Genomic DNA, 17,800 nt, shown 5'->3' with positions numbered 1-17,800 from the left:
GCCTCTGCCACCAGGAGCAGCTCTAGGAGGGGCAGTGACAGTCAGAATATCTGAGAGAGCTCAGGGAGGCTCTGGACTGTCACTGAGTGAGGAGATTTCTCATCACGTTGGTCCCCTTATATGGTTTGGATGCAGAGTGATCTCCAAACCCTGTTGACCCTTCATGAAATGAACTCTGCTGGCAAAGAAATTATTTAAAAATAGACACCAGGGCTATTTCTGGTGTCCGTGGGAGTTTGTGTGGGGGCTCTGCAGTGGAAGAACAAAATGGCTGCTGACATTATTCCATTGGGATAAAGACATTTCTCTGAAATGAACTTGGTGATTAAAACATCAGACTGAAGTGAGGCAAGTCCCTAGAGAGCAGCCTGCACAACACCTGAGGATGTTTCCCTGGAACACTCTGTCATGTCCTGGGAAAACATCTCAACCCTGACCCAGTGGAACAGGGTTTTGAGGGAGTTCAGCCTCTGTATCATCCTCAGATTTCTTACCAGGGAAGAAATCTGTCAAGCTCAATTCAGCCAAAATGTTTGAAAGCAGCTCAGGATGCACCAGCTTGTTTGTTGGCAGGAGATAATGGGAGATCAGGTCTTTAAAACCAACACATTAATTGTGGGGTGCCACAACTTGCAGCTGCTTTGCAGAGAACTGGGAGGTGCTACAAACATTTGCAAACCTTGTCTTAAGGCCCATGTGCTGCTCATGCACCCCCAGGCTCTAACCCAGCCCTCAGCTCAGCTCTGAGCTTCAATGTGCCCCAAAGGAACCAGCCCAGCAATCCTAAAGGGACTCCTTGGAGCCTTGTGCTTGTGGACTTGCTCTGCTCAGAACCTCCCAAGCCTGGGTGTTCCCCCAGCACTGAGACTGGAGGCAAGGCCTGGGAAGAGGAACCTGTAGCCCCCTCCCAGTGCCCCCAGGAGAAGACTCAGCTTTTCCCCATGCTGAAGCAGACCTGCAGCAGCTCTCCCAGCAGCCTGGCCATGCTGGAACGATGCCCATGACTCAGCAGAGGACCCCCATGTGAACAAACCCAGCAGCAGGTCACTCTGCTGCTATTTTACTGTAGCAGCATGACCTACTTTAGCATCAGGATGGCCACATTTAGAAAGTTTGCATTCCTTTCTCATCCATAAACACCACTATTTTTAAACACAGCACTTTCTAAAAGCCAGTCATGCTCGTCCAGCATCTGCCTCTTCCCCAGAATGGCACAGACTCACAGCAAAATATCTGCCCTGCCAAGCCCCACTCACCTCCTGGTCTCCTTTGCTGGAAACATTTCCACCACAAACACTGTCAGTAATTTTTCCCAGTGATTCATTTCCTTCATAATTAAAACTTCATGATTAAAACATTTTTGTCTCAAAACATTGCTACATTGATCTTAAAATAAAAAAAAAATCTGAAATATTAACTCACTGTGGGTGGAACCCCCCCCCCCCACATAACTTTATTATTAAAATAAAACATAGTTGTGAAAGGTGCATGGGGTGATCCAACCCTTTGGATCTGACCTTGTGCTCATTACTTATTTAGTTGCTGCAGCTTTGGTTTTAGTCACCAAGTGTTGCAGCTTGGGAACACCTGGCTGTGGGTAACACTCCCCAGCATAATAGCTGGAATTCAGAGCAGACACCAGTCCACAAGAGGACTCAACACTTGGAAGCAGTGAAGTACTTCCAAGCTGGTCTTCAGCCTGCCTTGGACATCTTGAGGACCTCTTACATCTGGGCTGGATCTCCCAAAAGTGCACCTTGAAGGGCTTTTTCTAAGTCAGTAAGAGTCAGAGCTTTGAAGAATACATTTTGGAGGGTGAAACCCTCTCCTGTCTCCACTGGGGTAGCACAAGGAAGCTTTAATGGAGGTGAAATCTTTCCCCTGTATGGCACCACCTTCACTACTGTTGGAGGGCATTTTTCCTGTTTGCACTTCTGTGTGACAATGGTGTTGATGTCTAGTGAGCCCTTTTTCGGCGAGCTTTGCCCTCACAAATTGCTTCATGGGGAAGGAACCAAGCACTTGAACAAGGCTGTCCCTGGACTCTCCCCTCTTTTTAAACTCCCATCTCTCCTAAAAACATTATGTAGGTCTTGATCTCACTACTAAAGAATTCCTGTGTTGAAAGGTTAAGCAGATATTTGTTTGGATTTGTGTTCTTTGGAAAACTAGCGTGTCCACCTCCTCCCTGCAGGAAGGGCACTGGAGAGGCTGATTGCCCAGGCAGGGATCCAATGTCACAGCGATACCAGCCCTGCACTGGGGTGGACACTGGCCTTGCTCACCTTTACTGTGTCTGCTGACTTAACTGGAGACCAACCAAGTCAGGGAGAGGCTTCAGGCCTTTGGAAGGCTCCGAAGGCTCAGCTTTGCTGGAGGTTTAGTGAGGACAGAGCTCGAATGTCACGAGTGTTGCTCTCAGGCTCTGAGACTCAGGGCTGCAGCTGCAGCTGGGAAGGGCAAAAGGAGCATTGGGGTTGATGCTGGACACATCTGAGCTGTGCAGGACCCAGCCCTAAACAGCCTGGGAGTGCTCCAAAAACACCACAGGCAGGGATTCCCAAGAGTTTGAAGGAGCACTGAGCAGCCCTGTAAAGCTTGGAGGTGGATGAGCCCATCAGCGTGTGCTGAGTGCGTGCTGTGCTTTACCTGACACGTAGAGCTCGATGCTCCTCTCCTCCACGCCGACCTTGTTGGAAGCTACACAGGAATAGATCCCTGAGGCACTGCTGTTCTCCACAGTGAGGGTGCTCACAATCTGCCAAGCAAAGAGGAGGCAAGAAAAGGCTCTGAATGTGGGGAAGGCCTGGCAGAGGAGTGTTATGGTACAGAAATTGCTAATACAGTTGTTTCTAGTAACGGGTGAAGGTCACGGACACACAAGTGCTTCTATTAGGTTTCTGATCTCTCATCATCTCACATCACCTCAGCCCAGCTAACTTGCTTCCCTCCTCAATCCTAAACTTCTTTTTTTCCCTGTCTCATCCATGAAAAACAGGGTTCTCCTTCGAGACAAGGCCAAGGTCCTTTTGTGACAACATCAGCAAAAAGCTGAAGTGAAGGACCTGGAGGATTCATCCAAATGCAGTCCCACATCCTTCTGTTCTCTTTTCTGCTTCTCAGTTATGGGTTACATGGGTGACAAACATCCACATTTGCATGAGAAGCAGGTACTTCATGTGGATGTGGGGTAAAGGATATTGTAGGATTTTGCTTTGCTTCGCTGTAACCTCAGAGAAGGGAGGGAAGGATGTGGCCCCTTTGGTCCCCAGCTCACTCTTACAACTTGTGCTTGGAAGCCCCTTGATTCCATGACCCTTCCTCAGAGCTGTGCCAGGAGCTGTGTGGGAAGGAAGGAAGCTCTGGAGAAGCTGCTGGTGACACTTGGCAAATGCAGAAAGGGAGGATCATGAAGGATAAGGAAGGAACACTTGTCCTGAGCTTCACCACACAGAAAAAGGAAGTGTTTCTGTTACTCACGGGGCTGAACTCAAACACATCCTTAGGAATTTGTGTTCCATAAACATCTCAAGTCTCTGCTTCTGTGTAGGGTCCCCTTAATGAGGAGCAGCCCTGTGGCACTGCCCTGTCCCTGTCCCTGCAGCACCACAGGCTCATACAGCACTATCCATAGATTGTGGCTTTAATTATTCCTCGTGCTCTGTTGGGTTGGTAGTGAGAAATCAGGGGCTGACCAAGACAGAGATGTTCTTGCAAGATGACTCTGCTTCCCCTGCAGCCATTCACCTGAAGAACGCTGAGCCTTCACATTTGGAACAAATATCACTTTCTTTGCCATCCTTTCTAAGGCCTTTGAGAATCAAAACTTATAACACCCTCTGGCCCTTTGTCCTTATCTCCAGAGAGCACTTTGAAGTGCACAAAAGTATCTCTGGACTTTCTTTTTAATATCCTAAACTAAACTCACACAAGACATTCCTTTACCCCTCATAAAGCTGCATCATGAGTGTGTCTATAGCTGTGTGGATTGTCTTTTCAGAGTTATTTAAGGTTTGCTGAGCTCTGGCACTTTAAATCCTGTAGGGAAATGAGTTTCAAAGGGTTTGATCCCATGTGCATTTTACATTCTAATGGGGAACATTTTCAGCAGAATAACAGGTAAGTTGAAAAGCCTCTGCTTTTCATGGGCACAGAAATCAACCAAGAATAGGGACAAATCAAGTTTAGGGGTGAAAACAGCAGCCCAGTAAACCCAGCTCCCTCTGGTGTCCACCAAAGAAAGAGCTGTGCAGTGGTGGGTGATTTATGATGTGCAAATAGCTGTAACTTGGATATAAAATCACCCAGAGAAGCGCCTGCTCCTCCTCCTGTTGGTGTTCCTGTAGCCCTGGGCCTGATGCCATGGGCTGTTAACAAGCACATGTTCAGAGCTCTACCCTGACTTTGAGCAGCAGACACTGCCTGTGGAATTACTGCTGAATCAGGACCAAGATCTCTCTTCTCATGATTGCTGGATCTGAGAATTTCAGGTCTGGGAATAGCAAAAGCCAATATAAATGTATGTGCTGAGGATGGAAGGGGATAAATTTGGACAGCTCTTTAATAGTAATTAGTCTCTCTAAGTGACAGCTCTAGATGGGAAGTGGAGGATAATACTGTAGAGCCAGTCAAAAGCATAAAATATCCATTTTGGAATATGTCCAAAGTGTTAGGGGTGACACTGTGGCTCTTCTAAACACTGATGCAATGCCTCAAGCTGTGGCCCAGAGGTAAATGCTCATGAACACACACACAGATGCTGATGTCTCCAACTCCATAACTCAGGAAAAGTCTGGCAGGGTAGTGGGGAAAAAAAAAAAGAGCAAATAGCTATACTGAGACCTCATCATAGCTAATCTCAGTTGTGTCTAGATATGAAGGTGAAAAAGATGGTGGGAAACAATCTGGGGACAAATTCTTGGGAAAAAAACTACTCAGTAAAAGCAAGAAAGAATTTTCTTGTTTGTTTGCTCAAATCATTGTTATGCACTTGAACAGCAGTTTGTTACACACCTGATCTACAGAGACAAGGCACTTTACTGACTTGTTTTACAATCAGCACCTCCCAGAATCCTCCAAAATGTGACTTCTAAACCAGCAGCATCCAGAAGAGATCTATAGGTGATTTCAGAGCTGGAAACTCAGGATTTTGAGTGATTTTCTTGTAATATGAATTATTACAAGAATTAATTACAATTATTACAATTATTATAGAATTATCCTGAGATCATTATGTATCAACTTTTTACTCTAGCTTTGTGCTCTTGGGCCAATCCCTGAGACTGGGAGTCCAATTATCTTTCCAGCATCTGAAGGGAAGTTCTCAGTTGCCAAACTAACCTAATCCTGGTTTGGTCCTCAACAGTGCTGCTTTGGAACACTAACAGACTAAACCAAAGGGCATCCAAAGGCCTTCCCTCTATAAGACCACATAGTTTTGTCTTTTACCAAAAGCAACCTGAAAAGCACCTCTAAGCCATCAGTGGTCTCTGCTTTTTGAAGTACCTGGAGATCAGGAGACCCCTTTGAAGTGAACCAAGGAGATGCCAAAGTAACCTCTATTAACCCAGATGTTAAACCCCACAGGGTTCACAGTGCTGATGACTTGGCAGTTGAAATTTGAAATTTGTGTGCACTTGGTCATAGTGGCAGGCTGGGAAAAGGATTTTGTTCTTCTAAATGCCATCCCTAATGAAAAAGTGGTTTGAACTTGAGCAGCCAAACATAGGGATCTTTTCCCATTATTAACAGTGAGAATTGCTGGCACAGACTCCTCTCTGCCCCAGCATTTGGGGACCTTTTGCATGGAGTGGAAAAAATTCTGAGGGGATAATCCTCTCAGTGTGCTCAGTCCATGCACCTGGTGAAGTATTTTCTGCTCCTGGAATCAGAGCCAGGACAGAAAAGTCTGAGACATGGAGCAAGTCCAGAGGAGGCAACAGAGCTGCTCCAAGGGCTGGAGCCCCTCTGCTCTGGAGCCAGGCTGGGAGAGCTGGGGGGGTTCACCTGGAGAAGAGAAGGCTCCAGGGAGACCTGAGAGCCCCTTCCAGGGCCTAAAGGGGCTCCAGGAGAGCTGGAGAGGGACTGGGGACAAGGGATGGAGGGACAGGACAAGGGGGAATGGCTTCCCACTGCCAGAGGGCAGGGTTAGATGGGATATTGGGAAGGAATTCCTGGCTGTGAGGGTGGGGAGGCCCTGGCACAGGTTGCCCAGAGAAGCTGTGGCTGCCCCTGGATCCCTGGAAGTGTCCAAGGCCAGGTTGGAGCAACCTGGGATAGTGGAAAGTGTCCCTGCCCATGGCAGGGGGTGGCACTGGATGGGCTTTAGGGTCCTTCCAACCCAAACCCTCCTGTGATCCTGTGATTCAAAGCAGGGCTCACACCACAGCTGCTTCCCTTGCCTTCTGCTTGGAGCCCTCAGTCCCAGACAGAGCCCAGCTCCTGCTGAACCTCAGTAGTGATGCTGAGGGGAAACCTGCAACTGCCCTGAAACTCTGTATCCCTGCAGTGGAAATTCATGAACTATTTACAGCCTGGAAATCTGCATTCTCTAGTTTACCTTCCGCTCCCTGTCCTGGCCAAGAGCAGTTCAGGCTCAATGACACATCAAACCCCTGCCAGTGAGCTCCAGCCACGAGGGGAGCACAAACCATGGGGCTGTTCCATCCTCGGCTCCTGTGCAGACGGCGCAGGGACCAATGGTAATTAATAACAAATTATTGGCATGGCATGTCTAGACATCTTCCTAGTGGGAGCTGGATGAGATCCTGGGAGTTCACTGCATACCAAACACCACGCACCCTGCCTGTGATTGGATTTGCAAGTAAAGGGCTCAATTTCCTATGACTTAAACTAAAGGCCACCCAATACTGTGACCCCGAAGAGGGCATTATTAGCTAATAAATGATTACTGTGAAAGAATAGACTAAATTTAAAACTCAATAAGAAAAGAAACAAAATGACTGAGCTCTGAAGAACAGCTATGATGAGTAAATAGACATTGCTGCTGGGAAAACTCCTAATGGAATAGTTCAATAAAGTCCATATGTCCTGCACTGTAATGTTCCCAAGCTGATAAAAAGAAATTATTTTAGAAGCAGCCAAATAACATTCCACAGCCATGTACCCTGACTGTTTTAAGACGTCTTGTAGTAAGGACAGAGCAACCAGACCTTTTCTTAAGCTGGAGCCAGCATGCATTAACATATCTAGTTGTTCCTTGCTTTCTCTTTCCTTTGGCTAATCCCTCCCTCCAACAGCTTTAGTTAACAGTTCTTTCTCTTTCACTTCGTTAGCTCTGCGTGGGTGAGGATGAGGAGTGGAAAACGTGGGTGGAAAATTTCTCAGCTGTCTGACTCTGGCAGAGCTGGGCTGGAGGGGCGAGAGGGAGATGGAATTACAGGAACTTTAGCAGAGACCGCACAAAGAAAATATTCAACTAACTCCTAATCCATCTACTTGAATGGCACAGAATAACACTTGTTTTCATAGAGCCTGACAATTCTGATCCATGATGTTGGTTCATTCATTCAAAACATGCTAAAGGCTGGACTGAGGATGAGTGGTAAGAGAAGCCTGTGAGTCAGCTGAGAACTTCCAGGTTTGCTCCCGTCTCAGGCAGTGGGTGTTTCTCTCCCTGTGAAAGCAGAGCAAACCTCTTCACAGAGTGCAGCAGGAAAGGTGCTGGACTGGGCTGGAACTGGGGGAAACTGGAGGTTTGAGGTGCCTCTGGAAGAACTGGTATTCATCTCTAGTATGGACAGAGCGATTGCCCTCTGGCCCTGGGATGGGTAGGTAGGTCCTGGCCACTCCTGAGCAGTGACCACTCCCTGCTTCTTCCTCACAACCTGTGAATTCAGGAAGGAATTTAGGAGGGCAGGGAAGACCTGCCTGACCTGCCATTTCTGACCTGCCTGCTACTTGCCAGGCTCTCACAAGACCTGCCAAGGACAGTGTGTTGCAGTCCATGTTCTGTGCTTGGGCAGTGCCTGAAACACCTGGGCTGGTTTCCCAGAGAGTGGTGACTGCTCACCATCCCTGCCAGGGCCTGGTGGACAGGGCTGGTGGAGCTCACTGACCTGGGCACCCACACAGGGGGACGGGTTTAAACCTCCCGGCTGAGCTGCACCCACACTTTGCACCAAACACACCCCACTGCTCTAATGTAGTCTTTCTGTTCCTCCAGGAGGTCTAAATCTGGCATTTTTGGGTCAGTTTTCATGAGTGGTTGTGAATTCCACCAGCAGAAACACCCCCATGGCCAGGCCACTCTCTCGTATCTACATGAATGGGAGAAGAGAGATGAAAAAAACCCCCCAGTGAGGACTGAATTATGGATGAGTCTTGCTATTCTCCTCTGCTGGTCCTGTTCTCCCAAGCTCAGGCCAATGTGTTATTTTGCTAACAGAAAAGCAAATAAAATAGCAGCCTAACTCCTTGTGACATGAAGAGGAAACTCAGACCATTCCTGCAATCATGGGTGTTTCACCTGGTGTGAAAAAGCAGGATTCAGAGGGAGGTATATGGGGCTTTAAATCACAAAGTGAAAAGTTCAGTATTGACTCAAAACCACTGGGAAAATGACTCGAACACAGTGCAAGTGCCTCAACCATTATTTGACCAAAACTGCAGTGAAGTACATCATAACCATAACCACATGCTTTTCCTTAGGGATGAGTCTCAGCCTTTAGAAGGCAGGAAAGAGGTGAAATTCACTTCTCTCTCTATGGAATAATAGTGGAATCATCATTATGATGATGACAAGACAGCTCAATTTTACACGCTACTCCTCTCAAGAGTTGTCTAAAGATCTTCATGTGATCAAAGAGCACATCAAACACCAGGGGTTTGCTGGAAAAATCTGTGCTTGCTGCCCTGCCAGCTTGCTTTGAGAAAGCTTCTGGATCTGGTAATTCCAGGGCAGTTGTTCCCATGTTTTTAATGCATGTTTTCATGCTGAAACAGCAAGTATTGCTGCAGCTCTTGGAGAGTGAACTCTGGGAATGCTGAGGAATCCTTGAGATCAGGTGAATTGCAGCTTCTGCTCCAAAATCCAGCATTCACTGACAGGCTCAAATCCCCCAGGAAAATCACCAAACTCAGCTAATCCCAGCTTCATAACACAGTCCACAAAAGCCCTGCTCAGTCACACTCCAACATCTTCATTATTTCATCTGCCCAGTCAATGCTGATGAATTACTTGCACCAAGTGCTGAAACCTGAGGTTCATATATCTAGTTATATTAATGCATAACTTAATTATATTAATTTGCATAAATCTTAATCAGGACATAAAAATCATTAGGAAACACCTCAGACTGTGTTTTCAGCCAGTGGATCAGCAGGAGAATAAAATAATGAATATACTATAAAATGTAAAATTATGTAGCTCGTAACTTTAATACTGAAATATGTAAAAGCTTAAGTTAAAGGGTTGTAGGCTGAGCTACAACCCTCACACAACATGTATAAAAATGAACTCTTCAGGATGTCTGGGGTGTGCAAAAAGAGCAGAGATGCTGTGCAAGGAGCAACCTCAGGGCTGTTGGTGGCACTCAGAGTGCCCCAAGCTCCTGGGGACAAGGAAACCTTTGAGGACTCTGTGGGGACCTTGTATGGACGTTCCCTCGTGTTCCTCACTTCCACACAGCAGGACAATTCAGCAACCAAGAGATATTTTGAGTCACAGCAACTGTGAAACCTCTTTTCTGTGGGGACTAATATAACTTGAAGACTGATCATCAGACACAAACTAAGCTCTGGGACACCAGATCATATATTTTGACAGACTGTATATATATGTGTGTGGAGGGAGTCAGCAGCCAGGAGAGCCAGAAAGCTCTTGTCAGTCCATGCAGCAACCAGGAAGTCTTAGAAAAGGACAAAACTTTGTAGGTACCCATTGCTGACCTCCATTTTTATAAGTAATTAGTACTTTGTAGGGAGTTGCTTTCACCTAAGATCTAAAATTCTTAAAGAATACATTAAAACTAGAGCTTAAGGGGCACTATGCCATCTAAATAAATCCAACTTATAAATATCTTCCAGCAATGGAAAAACTTGGGAATGAAAGGCGAACACTGATTTTCTCCTTCCCAGCCCAGCCACCATGTTTTCAGAGCTCTGTTTCAGATTATGTTTAGAACTGGAAAGTCTCCATGAGAAAGAGCAGATGGCTAAGGCACTGATCCTGCCAGATGCTGATTTAGTCTGGACCTAATCCAGAAGAGCACTTTAGCTTTGTGCTTAACTTTGGGCATGGGAGTAACTCAAGAATTATCCTCTGCTTAAAGATGTACCAGGATATGAACTGCAGCATCCAGCACCTTGCAGGATTAGACCATCTGGACCATCCACCTCAAAACCTGTACCTGCAAACCCACTCCTGAAGCCACAGACCTCTGTAAGTCCAACAGGTGAACCAACTGTCCAAGTCAGAGCACAGCAGAGCCAGGAGGCTGTGAAGCCACAGCGGAACAGCTCCAGCAGCTTCCCAAGGATCAGCATGGACAAGTCTAAACATCACTCAGCACCACCACAGGTACCCAGGAGGCACTGAACAGGTAACTCCTGGCTGGGATCTCTGCAGTTCACACAGGAAGAGTGATCCCAGTGCTGGTGGAAGGGGGAACAGGTAGGGAAGGGTAGAAGGAAGACCTTCCCACCTTCATGGAGTCAGTAACATGGTTGGCAGCCCAGATGGGTAAAGAAACGTGGACAACTCCAGCTGAAACAGGCAGGGCCTGCAGGCACCTGCACACCCCAAAATGAGGCCAGTTCCCTCTGGCACTGCAGGCCTCACATCACACCACTGCTCATCTCCTGCTGCTGAGAGGAGGCAAAGCTGGGCAGGACAAAGTACTCCTCAAGTGTCTTAATGAAGTCAGGGTCACTTCACACGACCCCTCGCACTGAACTGCTCTTACACTTCTCAAGTCTGAGGAAACACAGAGTCTTTTGACTCAAAACTCTTTGGAGAGTTTTAAACAGGGTGTGTGACATCATTCCCAGAATTCTAGTGTTTATAAGCAGTGAAATGATCCCAGAGCTGGGGAATTCAAAGCATTCTAACAACCTACAGCAGCCTGGGAACCACGGGACAGAGCTCCAGGATAGAGCTCCAGGACAGAGCTCCCTGTGAGCATGGAGCCCTTGGAGCAGCCCCTAAATCCCATGACATCATGGCTCAGACTCCATCCCACACATACCTTTGGTTTATCCCCCTGCATGGGCATGTTCTCAATGCTTCTGATCTTGTTGCCTATGACCATGTTCTCCTGAACCACCACTCTTGGCCCCTCGGGTTTGCACCTGGAGGGAGAGAAGCAGAGATCGTGTTCAAGAACCAGACATACCACAGATAACCAGGGAGGTGTGTTGAAAAGAATGTCAGTCTCAGACAGCAGTCTTTGGTCCTAAAGACTCCTAAAAGCTGTGGCTGCTGGAGTCTGTTTCTCTTTGTGAAACTACTGTATCCCTTCATTACAGCATTCCAAAACTATTTACAAAGCACCTTGACAGAGGTAGATAAAGATCAGTATATGACCAAAAAGGAACCCCTCCAAACTTTCCAAAGGTTAAAAATGGAAAATACTGGATAACTAATTAAATCATGTGAGTTTAATCTGGCCAATATGAGTTATATTTCCAAATTCAAAATGCCAGTCACTCAGAACTGTGGGGAGGTGATTGTTGCTGAGTCTGTCTGCTCAGCTTTCCAACAGGAAGTGTGGGCTGAAGGAGTAGAGTGGATAAATACTGGGATAATGACAGCAGAAGGCTCCTTTAATGTTGCCCGTTCCCCAGCAGACAGCTGCCAGTTATCAATCTTCATTTTGGAATACGGGCAAAGAGCAATGTATGGAACATCATGTGGAAAGGCACATCTGCACCATCCGAGGCAAAAGGCTTTTCTGTCTTCCTTAACTTGGAATAACTGAGCAGGGACACAGGTTTTCTCATGTTTAGAAGTTCAAAGGCTCTGAGCCCACTGTAGGGTTATGGGAGGTAAAATGAATCTGGACATCTATAAGTGCTGATGCTGCAGGAAACGAATCCATAAGTCAGACCTGCCTTGGTCAAATCCACACAAGACACTTGGGCAACTCCCTGGGTCAAGGGAGGGTTTATAGCTCTCAAAAGAGCCTAATTAGATGTCTTGAGTGACTTCCTGCAAGGCACAATCCTGTCGTGAGGATGAAGGGAAAAAACCCAGAGGAAGTAAATCACATCACAGCTCTAAGGAACAATAATGGTGTTTTGGGATTCAAAGTGCACTGGTGAGGCAGAGGAGGGGGAAGAGAAAGAGAGAGAGAGGGGAAGTGAGACAACAGAAGGAAATGGGGTCTGTGTCATTTCCCACAGGAATCCTCCTTCAGCTTCTGCTGGCGAAAGATAAGGCTGCCCCAGGGGCCGGGAGAGGTAGAGCCACTCTGCAATTGTATTTAAATTGATAAGATCAGAGAGGCAGAGCTGGAACAAGGGTTATATGAGGTCCTTTGCCACCAGGTCACTGGTTTGAGTCTGGCTTAGTTCGGCACTCATGACCAATTCTCTCTCCCTACACAGAAAGGCCTGGAAAAGATCTCTGGTCATCTCTGTGGCCTTCCTAAGGAATGCAGATCCTGTTTCCATGTGGTGTTTCCATTCTGCTCTGGTTGAACCCCCTGAAGCAGCAGCCCCTGTTGCTGCCCTGCAGTGCCAACAGCCTGACCTAAGCCAGCAGATCTCGGCATGGGAGCAGTGTAACTCCCAGACTGAGGTACCGGGATACTGCCCTGGAGAGGGACACAGGGTCACTCTTTAGACCCAGCCTGAGACTGGATCACTCAACATCACTGTGACTGCTGCAGCAGAAAACCTGGGGAAGCAATTTCTCTGTGATTTTTCCCTGTCTCGTGGCTTTCTCATAGCACTTGGAACAGCAATGGATCGGTGAGAACATAAGGAACTATCCAGCACTTTTTTCTCTTGCTTTCTAGACCTGCCTTATTTCTTTTATGGAAAGAAATAAGGAAAACCTGCTTTCAGCCCTCTCATTGCAGGGAAGAGTTGAAGTGGTCACTTTAAACTTACTTCACACAATTCAGATAATATACAAGGTGCTTGTAAGTCAAGAAGAACACACACAACCAGACATGAGCTGGGCTCCTAAGCCTGGAGATCTTCAGGTGGGATTTTAACCAACCGAAATAGGATGTGGTGGAAAGAAAAGGTGACTTGGAACAACCAAACTCTTCTGGAACGTGTTCATCCTTTGGAACGCCACTTACATTGTGTCTGTGAGGCTACAGGGCTGCCACTTCCACTCGATCTTGGGCTCAGGATTCCCACTTGCAGTGCACTGGATCTTGTGTTTGCTTCCTAATTCCACCCGCACGATCTTATCAAAATCAGTTTCCTTTTCAAAGATTTTGGGTCTCTCTAGAGGAAAAAAAACACAACACACCACAAAAAAACCAAATGAGTAAATTTACATCCATGGTCACGATCCTGGTCCTGTTTCCATAAAAGGTTTTGAAACTTTTTGCTGGGAGAAGTGGTGATCTAGTGAGGCTCCTGATGTCCTGGGGGAATTCCCAGCAGCACTGGGAGCATTCATCTGCAGAAACATGGGTGTTGGTCGTGCTATTTCAGAACTGCAGTGCTGCCACATTCATCCTAATCACCCTCAAATGTTGTTGTGGATCCGCTGTATTCTGGAAAATTTGCGCCATGAAACACCCACAGGGACTGCAGGATCAGGCTGTGAGTCCATGTACTATGGGCAAAAGAGCATTGGAGTGGTGAGGTCACCTCCTGAGAGGAACCTTATCAAGCAGCTGCTGCTCTGCAGTGCTGTTACCATTGTGCAGGTCCTCAGGGGTTGGGAAAATAAGTCTTTTTGATCTGAAATCTTTGCCTGCCTTTTCTGTTTATTTATAACGTGCTCTGGATGAAGGGGAGAAGAAAGCAAGGAAGAAGTGGTGTGGAGAAAACACTGGCAGAGTAATGCCAAGAAATTCTCACCAACAGCAAACCCATTAAAAATGTCATGGCATTATTCACATCTGGAGGGGTTGCAAGATCACATCCTTGGACTGGAAATCTCTCAAGAACAGAGTTTTGTGTGACACTTTCAGGGCTGCTTGTTGCCAGCAGGAAAGAAAGGCTTTGTCCCATCTCCTTCCAGCTCCCACGGGAACACACGAAAAGGAGAAATAACGCTGAAAAATCCCCAAAGTGAACTGAACTCTTCCTAACCTTGGAGAGGGTGGGTTGGAGTTTGGGGTGAAAGCACAGGCTTTTCCCTTATGCAGACAGCTCTGCCCATCCCTCACCATATCTCTTTGTCTGCTTCTCATAACAGGAAATCAAACAGATTTATTGGTCGGGGTCCTCCTTGGGACATCCCTGTGCAGCCAAGTGTGGCTGCTCTGCACTGAGGCCTTTTGACAACTTGGGAAGTGAATGTAGATTAGATTTCTATTTTTTGGGTTAACTTATTTTTTCTGCTGTCAAGGAGACCCAAGATATGTAAATATGAGCTACTGCCCACCTCATCAATCTTGAGCCCTTCCCCTCTTTTTTTAATAGCTTTTTTTCCTTTCTACCCCTTTACTCTTTCAAGAGGACTGACCAGGTTGATCCCATGTCTTGGGGGGATCCTCACTTTCCATTTCTCATGGTCAGACTCTGAAAGATCTTCTGACCTCATCACTGCCTGAAAACACATCACCATTTCCTTCTCCACCACATGGAAGGAGTATTGACTGGAGTTGGGTCAGTCATATCTCATGCCGTAATAAAACATTATCTGTTTAAAGAACCTTCATTAGGTCCTGATTAACCTTTCCCCTCAGAAACCCAAGTGACAGCCCTTGTTTGGTGTGGCTCTTGTGTTCCCTTTTGCTTTTTTGATCCCCTTTGGTTGGGTCTCGTTTCCCCCACACATGATGTGTTATGAGGTTCCAAACCTCCCCTCCTCACTCCTTTGTCCCTTCATGGAGAAGGATTGTCTCTCTGGGAAGGAGAAGATGGAGATGGGAGCAGACAGGGGAGAACTTGAGCCCGGGGTGAGGGTCTCTCAAAACTCTCCTCCCCCTCTGTAACACCCATGGAGCGTTTCCTGCACCGCATTGCTCTGGGTCACACAGCCTTCTGCTGACCAAGGGCTTGGAGATTCTTGAGCAATTCTCAGGACAACGCTGAAATTCCTTGTAACTGGCATCTCATTTCCCATCATAAAATTATTTCCAATAATAAAAATAATTCTGTAAAGCTCCCCAGAGAGAGAAGCACATTTTTCATTATCTCAAACATTTTTTCTTTTCAGTCTCAAATCCTGCGTTTGGCATTTCTGGACTGCACTCAAAAGCATGATTTCCACTTGGAGAAAGAGACTCTGAGTTCAGTGTGAAAGGTTACTCAAGTGTTACGTGAAAGGTTACTCGAGTGTTATGTTTTTGGGCTGTAAGAACGAAGGTTTACACACTTAGGGAGGGAGACTGTGTTTGTGTGGGTTTGTGTGTGTGGAAGAGCATGGGGGCACAAGGGTTGATCACAGTCTTTTAATATTAGGAGATTTTTTCTACATCCTTGGTCGACTGTTATTTAAATTGTCCTTCTGAAAAAGAAATATTAATTTTAACTTGATCCAATTCTAACAAGAACATACAGGAGTGACAAATGAAGTCTTCACTCCACAATTACTTTACTGCATGGCTCTATTAAATATGACTTGAGACCTAAAATGAGTCAAAATGATTCATCAATTGAAATAATCATTATTTATGAGGTTTAAGCAGTTATTTTCTTAAAATTTGAGGGGTTGGCTAAAAATGCCTCCCCATCTGTTCTTTGTAAGACAGTTAGTGTGGGGGCCATAGATAATCATGGGCACGACACCCAGAGACTGAGGCAGTTTCCACGTGTCTCCCTTTCCCCTGCAGGCTGTGATGGAGGTGGGTGTCACTCTGCAAGGGACTCTGAACTGCAGCTGAACACAGTGAGGATGAGGCTCTTCCACAATCCTGAACGTGCCTCCTCTGTGCCTGGGGGGTGTTGGCCCTGCTGGTTTGCGGTGGGGAATGTGGGGGGCTCGGCTGGGGGATATTTCTTGGGATGAAAACTTCCCAAACTTTGCTCACTGCCATGGGCATTTTAACTCTTACTGTGCCCCCCTTGAAGCTTTTCCATTCCCTTTGCTCAATGCTGGCCCAAATCCTATCTACAGGAGTTGCCTCCCTCAGTGATGGAACACATTAAGTGGCCTCTGTGGTGGGACTGCCCTTTTAGACTGGCTCAGACTGGGTGGTTGCTCAGTGGGTTGGCACCTGCAGCACTTTCCCCTGTGAAAACCTCTCCATATCAGCCTGCTGAGGAGTTTTGAGCCTAAAGCCTGGGATTATTAGGGTGCACCTAGCAGTGTGTTTCTCAGGTAAATCTCTCCCTCCTCCAGACAGTGCTTTGCTTTCTCTTTCCTGTTTGCTCACTAAGCAGCACAGTGGATTTTGCACAAACTCTTATCCCTGCTCGTGTCCAGGTGCAGGGAAGGCTTGGGGTACAAGTCCATTTGTGAGCAATGCCAAATCCAAGGACATTTCTTGTTGCATCTAAAGTCCCGATTTCATTAACACACCTATATCTGTGGTTTTAAGCATGCAAAAGAGAAGGAGCTGTTGGGAAGGGGGAGCTGTAGGACTGGAGGGTCTCCAGAGGTCCCTCCAACCCGGCCATTCCGTGGTTCTGTGATTAAGTGATTTAGTTCTGTGCTTGGTGATTTCACAGGCATTGCACTACTGGCAGAACAGGAGGTGAGTAATCAAGGAGGTACCTCTGCACAGCCCCTGCTCCCACTGCTCCTTCCCTCCTCCAGGAACTGCAGAGCAGGGTCCTCCTGCATCCTCGGAGCTCGGGGACTGTGCTGAGCCAGACCTGCCCCCTCTGCCACCCTCCCCTTGGGTCACCTGCCACCTCCCTGTGGATCCTTGTCCCAACCAGTGGCCCCTGCTCCAGTGGTGCTGAAGTGCCAGAGCAGATCTTTCCTCACACTTCCTTCCTTACCCAGGTATCGTTTGCTAGCCTGCTCCTGGCTTTCCACTCCCCCTGCGCCGGGATCTGCTGCTCCCTCCCAGCCTCCCATCCCATCCCTTGGCCATCACCCTCCCAGGCTGACCTTTCTCAAGCAGAAGGCAAACAAACCTTAAAAGCTTTCTGCTCCCTCGCTGCCTGCGGAAGGCACGATGTGCAGATGGCTTTAAATGTATCCAAATAAATGGGTTTTCTCCCTCCCTGGTTCCAAGTGTGACTGTATCCCCAGCTCACTTTGCAGAGGTGCAATTGCTGGTGTGAGAGCTGACCTGAATAACTAAAGACTTTGCAGCTGCTGCACTGGGAAATGCAATCAAAAAACAGTTCTGTTTATTGTACCTTTCAAATTGATCAGCATTATGCAAATCTCACTTTCTGGTGTTATCTCTAGTTTGTGGCATTAGGAGCAAATAATATGGGCAAAGATTAGGACATTTAACCCTCTGGCATTACCCCTTCTACAAGAGACTCTTCTGTCTAAATTCAGAGCAAATGCTCTGAGGGGGTTGTACACCTGCCACCCAAAGGAGCATCCAAATATAAAGGACAACACAGAGAAAGTTTCTCTGCTTTTTTTAGGGAAACTTTGCTTTACTCTCAGTGACCTTTTACAGAACTGCCATTTATGTACCTTCCCCATTACCATTTAAACCAAGCTTCAAAAAATCTTTTCTCATTAAGGACATCATTAAAATAACATAGATTGGCCAGTGGAACATTAGTCTCAGCC

General features: G+C 46.9%; 1 protein-coding gene across 3 annotated transcripts in view; it reads right to left on the bottom strand.

Annotated features, from left to right (window-relative positions):
• LOC113978511 (vascular endothelial growth factor receptor kdr-like) overlaps positions 1 to 17,800 on the bottom strand; it is a 131,225-nt gene that overhangs the window by 44,924 nt on the left and 68,501 nt on the right. For all 3 annotated transcript variants that reach the window (XM_027705501.1, XM_027705503.1, XM_027705502.1), the window contains exons 10-12: positions 13,272 to 13,422; positions 11,208 to 11,310; positions 2,650 to 2,758 (exon numbers count right to left, since the gene is read on the bottom strand). In XM_027705501.1, the coding sequence (XP_027561302.1) occupies positions 2,650 to 2,758; positions 11,208 to 11,310; positions 13,272 to 13,422 (363 nt within the window). The remainder of the gene's footprint in view (positions 1 to 2,649; positions 2,759 to 11,207; positions 11,311 to 13,271; positions 13,423 to 17,800) is intronic.

The sequence above is a fragment of the Neopelma chrysocephalum genome, unplaced genomic scaffold (assembly GCF_003984885.1).
Source record: "Neopelma chrysocephalum unplaced genomic scaffold, ASM398488v2 Primary Assembly neopelma1_336b, whole genome shotgun sequence".
NCBI lineage: Eukaryota > Metazoa > Chordata > Aves > Passeriformes > Pipridae > Neopelma > Neopelma chrysocephalum.
Note: the sequence above shows the minus strand (reverse complement) of the source record. Positions and strands in the feature narration are given on the sequence as shown.